Raw genomic sequence first — 7,584 nt, 5'->3', positions numbered from 1 at the left:
CTTCCAGCTACTTAAAAAGGTTAAGGAGTTTTCTCAGCTGGTTGTACCACTTTGGAATCGACAGAAAGAGCATTTCTTCTTATGCTCCTGTCTGGTAATATTTAGGTATTTCTATGGGTGCATACTATTGATATGTATTATCGTACATAATCTGAGCCATGTATCTTCCCTGCATGTATGTGTCTGTGTACCATGTGCCATGTAGTACCCACAGAGGCCGGAAGTGGGTTCATATCACCTGGAACGGGAGTTAGAGCTGGATATCAGCCATTATGTGGGTGCTGGAAACCAAATTCTGTCCTCTGCAAGAGCAGTATGTGCTCTTAACCACTAAGACATCTCTTCAGGCCCCTGAACCATCGTTGAAAGTGAATTCATTCCACACTGGAATAACAGAATCTTCTAAATTTTTGAATCTGACATCTAAGAGGTTTAAGTCAGCAACTAGAAAATTCTTGAACTTTATAACTACTTCCCTGATTACTAATAATCCTAGCCTAGAGCAATATTGTTAAACTTTCTGAGGGAACTCAAAGGAGGATATTTTTGAGTAGATATCAGAACACAATACAAAGACACCCAACACCTTCATTATGCATAGCATGTTGTTTGTATCCTGTTCTATTTAGTAGTAGTATAGTAGTAGTAGCAGCAGTAATAGTGTGCAGATGTGTGCATAAAACAGAACGGATAGAGGTCAAAGAACCACCAGTTCTTTTTCCACTTTGGTATACACAGATCAAAGTCAGGTTGTGAGGCTTGTGTAGCAAGTGCTTTTACTGGCTGATACAACTTGCTGAACAACCCCCCCCACACCCCCCCCACCCCCCGCAAGGTAACCCTATGTTACATTACCAAAGAGTTTAGTGCTATGAGCTCAAGAACACAGGTGGATTGGGGCATCTGCTGAATATACATTTACCTATGTCTGTTTTGAAATACTTAAGATAGTTCGAAGGGAAAGGCAGTTATAGCTCAGTTCTGAGTACTTGCCTAATGTTCATCCTGGATCCAATCCCAAGCACTTAATAAACATGGTTTGGAAGCCGGCAATACTAGCATTTGGACAAAGAAAGGAGAATTGAAAGATCAAGGTAGCAGGGCAGCACTTAATCCCAGCACCTTGGAGGCAGAGACAGGTGGATCTCTAAGAATTCCAGGCCAGCCTGGACAACATGAGACCCTATAAAAATAAGTCTATTGTGAAGGGCAAAAAATTAAGGACAAGTGTGCTGCTCTCTCTTGGCACCTTTATTTCCAGGCCTAGCTTTTACCTTTGGCTTCCATGAACTAGGCCTAGGGACTAGCTTTCCTTCCTGTTCTTCAGTATGAGGACATCTCAAGTCCTCTAGTTCTCTGGAAACAAGGGCTGTACGACTGTTGTAGAAAATATGACAGCCTTCCCTTTTCAGGCATGGCCCGCCCACACCAGACAGCGAAGCCTCCTCCTTTTCCTCGGCGTTCTTGACAATGGATGACTTGTTTCTCCAGAAATAACCTATCGAGTGTTCAGTATGAAAAGACGCACTGATGAGGCTGCAGGACCCCCGCGCGCGCCTCTGTGCGAGGTGCGCGTCGCCCGGCGTGCTGCCTGAGTCCGCACCAGGACTGGTCAGCTCGCGCTGCTTTTAATGGCATTCCTGACATTTGCGAGCCGCACAGATTTCATTCTTCCCACAGTTCCGCAGCCACGAATAAAGCTTAGTCACCACCCACGTCAAGCCCAGACGAAAGCTAACATAGCAGGACGGTAATTTGAAATATGGACGAGTGCGAAGCGAGGTGTCAGCCAACCTACAGCCCGTCAGCCGGGGCCACGCGCCTCGCTCCTTTTAAGGGCCGGCAGGCGCAAGTCGGCCAACGGCTCGGCACTTCACCAATCCCGGTGCTTCACGCCTCTGGTTCCGCCCCCGCACCCACATCAGCCAATCACTGAGGAGTTGCCCGCCCGCCCGCCCGCCCACCCGCCGGTCGAGACACCCCGCAGGCGCCCGGCCGAGGGAGAGCCGACAGAATTTATTTTTAGCTCCCCGCTGAGCAGCACCTCTCCTTGGCTCCACCCCTCCCAATCCCCAATAGAAGACGGAGTTTCCATTGCGTCATCGCGCGGCAGTCTGGGAGCCGTCCAGTCAGAGCTCGGGCAGGATGGTCGTAATTAAAAAGCGGCGGAAGTAGGTGGGAGGGTCATGACGCAGCGAGTTTCGGTCGTGACTTTTCCGGGGGCCTTGGGGCGTCTCCGCTTTTTCCCTTTAAAGTAAAACGTTTCCCTGACGCACCCCCGCGCGTTCCGGGCCGGGAGGCGGCGCGGACGCGGACGCGCGCGGTCACGTGGGTGTGTTGTTGGGGGAGGGCCCGCGCGTTCGGTTCCGGGCGGTTGAGGGAGCGAGCGAGCGAGCGAGAGAGGCAGCCGCGCCCGCCGCCGTGCTCTGTATGCCGCGTTCCCCCGGCGCACCCGCCGCCGAGAGTCTGAGCCGGAGGAGTCGCCGCCGCCGCGGTTAATGTGGTTGGGTCGGGGCTGAGCAGGCCACCAAGATGCCTCAGTCCAAGTCCCGGAAGATCGCCATCCTGGGCTACCGGTCTGTGGGTGAGTGGCGGCCCGGGCGATGCCGGGCTGAGCCCCAGGACGCGGACGCGCCTGCGAAGTTTGGCGGCGCGGCCATGTGGCGGGCGGGCGGGCGGGCGGCGCGCGTTTCATAACCTCCATTTTGAGTGGAGGCGGCGGCGCCTTCCCCTGTCCCCGGGCGCGGCGGACAGGTGGCGGGGCGGCAAGCCGAGGCGACCGCATCCTCTCCTCGGCGTAGGAGCTGCGGGCCACTGGAGTCCTGCGGCTGGGAGCAGCCTGTCCCGCCTTCTCTAAGCACGGTCTGTCCCCACCCGTTTCCCCAATCCCACAAGCCCCGGGCATTTCAACAAAGGAAGCCTCTCCTTGTGACCTTTCCATCTATAACGAAGTTAAGCCTTCTAAAGAAAACGGGGAAACTTCAAGACGTATGGCCACCAAGTTTTCCGCCTCCAAGAAACCTAGACTGGACCCATCACAGGCCAGCTAGGTAGCAGCAGGCAGCCAGCACAGGGAAGAGGAGAAAGACGTCTCTGATGTGTCCTATTTTCTTTTCCCCTTTGAGAAGAAACAAGGCCAGGCACTTGGAACCAGGCTGTTAAAGTAATTCAAAAGCCCTTTTGTTTTCCCAACACCACCCCACCAAGCGATTGACATAAATTTCAAGTTGTTCCTAGTAGGAGGTGGTCCTGGGTGGGGTGGGGAGGAAACGCGGTGTCCAGACAGTATTCAGTCCATCGTGTGACATTTGAACTTAACCACGCTGCAGGGTGAGGCTTTATTGTTTTTGACCGACCGGAACAGGGGACTATCATGTTCATCTTTAGTGCTGTTTGAAAGATGTAACTGTCTCCAGAAAATGTGCGCTTGATGGGGACCACTGAGGAGTGGTGAAGCAAGTGGGGAGAGTCTGGCAGTAGAAAGCCTTCCCCAACTGGACGGACTCCTGCTAGGCGTTTCATTCTGCTTTCTCACCCTGCTTTCCACGGCTGGTGCCAGGGTCTGTGCTCTTTGACCAAGATCAGTTTGGGCCTGCTCACCATCTCTCCTCAAGAGCTGGAGAAAAAACCCTTAGGAAGGGAATGGACAATCGGAGACAGTGTGAGAGATCGGGGTGCCTAGAGTGGAAAGGTAACATGTGCGTGGTGCAGTGCTAAGTGAGGTGTTCATAGTAGGAAAGAGTAGGTGACTGCTTTAACAATCGCAACCCTAGAGTTAGCATGCACAAAATTACGGTGAGTCCATTCACTGAGCACCAAGGTGGAACTCTTGATGGAGCTGGTGCTGGTTGCCTGAATCACCATACTGTTTTCAGATTTGGAGAATGAGACCATGATGTAACTTGGCTGTTGATTGAGTGCCCTCTAATCAGATAAATAAACCGTGCTAACTAATTGAAGATAGTAATCTCGAATGTGCAAGGCATAAATAAGTCACAAGTATCAGGGCTACCTGTTTTCAATGCAAGAGAATATTCTACAGGTCTAGATTTTATTCTCTTGTAATTTTTTTGAAATGGCAATGGGTTTAAATTAAGTGTAGTGTTATGTCTCCTTTGCTAAGAACTTCTGTCAATAGAAAACCATCCTGATTTTTTTAGGCAAGGTCTTATGTAACCCAGGTAGTCCTGGACTCACTGTTATAGCCTAGACTGGTTTTCCTGGGAAAACCCCACTAGAGCCAGGATAGATGTGTCTGGCCACTCCTATCCTCCTCACAAACATTTGCTCTAGGCTGCTGGTTGTAAGTGTGGTGCTAGCCTGGGGAGGAACACAGGATTGTAGCCCTGTATCCAATGCCCCCAGTGTGTTGCAGCCTGTTTTCTCTATACTTGTTTTCAAGTGTAATGCCTAAAGTAAGATACTACGTTACTCCTAATGTTGCATTTAACTTTAGTTTGCTTTCATAGGAAGGAAATATTTTCTAGTTTCTGGACTTTTTGCAGATGAGTAGGTCGGTCTTTTCAGCATGCCCAAGCCACTCTTCTGGGAATTGACCACTTGTCAGAACTTAAAGATGTGTTTGGCGGACTATAGAAATTTCAGTGTTTCTGGATGTGGTGGGGTGGGGATTGAAAGCCATATCTTTTTATACTGTTTTCTTGAGTAAATGCTGTTCTCTTTTCTGACTAGACTGCTGAGCATTGTTACTTGATAATGCCATAGACTTTTAAGTTTGCCTTCAGCAAAAACTGAAATGTGATTTTTTCCCCCCATTATCAGGCTTTCAAGTTGTTTAAAAAGGTCCAGTAAAATTTCCTTCTGCAGTATTTTCCTGATACATGCAGTAGGGAAGCGTTTATGGACCTGTCACCTGTAATTCAGTCTGGCTTGTATGGAGGTCCCTTTTGTTAATTTTGGTGGTGGCCATATGTAGCAATTTCCTCATGGTGCACTGTTGTTACTACAGCTGAGGAGTCTTTAGTAGTGAGGACTCCTCCAGTCAAAACTGTCAAAAAAGTAAACTGGCTTGCATCTGTTTGTCTCTGGAATATCTTCACACCTGATGCTGTTGGATTCTTCCTAGGGAAAGGTTGATACCTGATGTGATTGATTGTTCCCATAGAACATAGTCACATTGAATTCTGACCCACTCAGTTATAACATAATTTGTTTGAGAAATGTGGTGAGGGATAGGATGATAGCTCGGTGAGTAGGGTGCTTTCTGTTTAACTGTGAGGACCTGAGTTCCAGTCCCCAGCACCCACGTGAAGCCGTACAAGGCAGTGTGGTGGTGGGGACAGACCGGAGAACTGGGGCTTACTAGCCACCTGCCTGTCTAGAAAATGGAGATCTTCAGTTTCAGTGAGAGACCCTGTCTCAAGGGAATCAAGTGGAGAGTGACAGAAAACCTGACATCTCTTTTTGACCTCTTTGCGCTCACACACACACCTGTACATATGTGATTATACCACACTCAAAAGAAGTTTAGTACCGCTGTGTGTGTGTGTGTGTGTGTGTGTGTGTCTGTTTGTCTTGGTTTAGCCAGGCAGTGGTGGTGCATGCTTTTAATCTCAGCTCTTACGAGGCAGAGGCAGGCAGATTTCTGAGTTTGAGGCCAGCCTGGTCTACAGAGTAAGTTCCAGGACAGCCAGGGCTATACAGAGAAACCCTGTCTCCAAAAACCAAAAAAGGAAAAGAAAAGAAAGAAATCGTGGTTTAAGTATGTACTTCCCTACTAGTGTATGAGATTAATGTATGCTTAGTAGTGTGTGCTATGTATCTACATCAGCAGAGTAGTTCAGTAGTGGTTATTTTTGTGACGCTTTATCAGTCCTGTTCATTGTTCTATAAAAGAGAATAAACAGAGCTTATTGTAACTTTAAAATTTGGAATGCTTCACTGTATGGTTACAATCTTAGTACATGTGCTGCTGAAGTGAACATTTATTATTTTATGAATTTGCTAGAGAAGATAATGTACACCAGGCATGTGGAGGTCAGGGGACAGCTTTTGGAAATGGGTTCTTTCCTTCCACCACATGGTTTCTGGGGACCCAATTTTGATGTCCATGTGTATCTATCCATGCGTACTGAAAAGAAACTTGTGCTCATAGCAGTTAGACCCTGGCAACCACTATTTGCCCTCTGTTTTTATTGGTTTACTTACTCTGAATGTTTCATGTAAAGGCATCATACCTTGTTCCTGTTTGTGGCTGAATTAATATTTCATTAATGTGAGTTTATACTACATTTTCCTCTTAGATAAATGAGTTGTTTCTACTTATCTGTTAAAAATAATGGTGTTATAAACATTCCTGTACAAACATTCCTTTGTTTCATTTCTCTTGGTTGTTCCCTAGGAATGGAATTGCTGGGACATGGGGCATTTCTGGTTTTGACATTCTACATCTCCCTTTACATTCCTAAGAACAGTGTATTAGGCTTGGAATTGTCTCCGTCTTCACCAACTCTGTCTGCTTGGCTTTAGCCATCCTGATAGGCTTCAAGGATATATGTGATTTACAAACAATTTCTTCCGGCTATGCTAAGTTGTGCTTCCCTTTTTCTTAGCTTGGTGCTCAGGATTCAGGGTAGGGCCTTGCTGGAGGTCTAGTTAAATTGTTTCCCTTTTGCACTTTTCACTTTTGGTGTCACATCCACTCACAGCCTAATGAGAAGCAGTGTAGCTTTGCTGCTGCTTCTGAATGTTTTATATTCAGCTCTTCCTTTTAGGTTTATGACTTGCTTGAGGTTAGTATGTGTGTTGTGAGAGAAGGGTACAGCTTGTCTCAGCCTGTTAGAAAACTTTCCTCATTGAATTCCTTAGAGCAAAATGAGATGTGCTTAGACTTCCCCTCCACTGATCTTTACCGATCTGTTTGTCTTCACACCAGTCCACAGTCCCTCTGACATCACTGTGGTGTCATCAGTAGGGACATAGGCGTCTTCTAACTTCTAACTTGAGGGTTTTGTTTTGTTTTTTCAAGAGTAATGTGCCCATTTTTAGCCTCTTGTATGTAGGACTAAGACTAATTTGCCAGTTTCTGCCCTTAAGCAACCTAGACTTTGATAGTATGCTTTTCAGATCTGAAAGAATCTTTTTATTATTTAGATTGGGTTACTTTGTGTATGAGTGTTTTGCATGGGTACATTCAAGTCTTTAAGACAAGATGGGGCCATTGCTCTGGAACTGTATGTAGTTACAGGTGATTAAAAACTACTGTGTAGTTGCTTGGAAATGAACCTGGGTCCTCTGCAAGAGCAGCAAATGTTCTCAACCACTGAGCCATTTCTTTAGCCCTCCAGGAAAGAATCTTTTAATAATTGATTGTTTTTTAAGCAGTGAATTTTCATCTGTTGCTAATTTCATTCCAGTATGAGGCAAAAAAGAGGGGGGGGGGATTTGTCTTTGTAGCCCTGGCACAGAGATCCACCTGAGTGTTGGGATTAAAGATGTGTACCCCCACAACCTACCTGAAAACAGGTGACTTATTGTTTTTTTTCGAGACAGGGTTTCTCTGTGTAGCCCTGGCTGTCCTGGAACTCACTCTGTAGACCAGGCTGGCCTTGAACTCAGAAATCC

The 7,584-nt window shown here is 47.1% G+C and overlaps 1 protein-coding gene across 1 annotated transcript in view; it reads left to right on the top strand.

Annotated features, from left to right (window-relative positions):
- The first annotated feature begins 2,150 nt into the window (after positions 1 to 2,150).
- Positions 2,151 to 7,584, top strand: part of Rheb (Ras homolog, mTORC1 binding) — a 32,028-nt gene continuing 26,594 nt past the window's right edge. The window contains exon 1 of the mRNA XM_021190503.1: positions 2,151 to 2,584. Within this exon, the coding sequence (XP_021046162.1) occupies positions 2,533 to 2,584 (52 nt within the window). The 5' untranslated portion in view covers positions 2,151 to 2,532. The remainder of the gene's footprint in view (positions 2,585 to 7,584) is intronic.

Source organism: Mus pahari, chromosome 2, assembly GCF_900095145.1.
Source record: "Mus pahari chromosome 2, PAHARI_EIJ_v1.1, whole genome shotgun sequence".
Taxonomy (NCBI): domain Eukaryota; kingdom Metazoa; phylum Chordata; class Mammalia; order Rodentia; family Muridae; genus Mus; species Mus pahari.
Note: the sequence above shows the minus strand (reverse complement) of the source record. Positions and strands in the feature narration are given on the sequence as shown.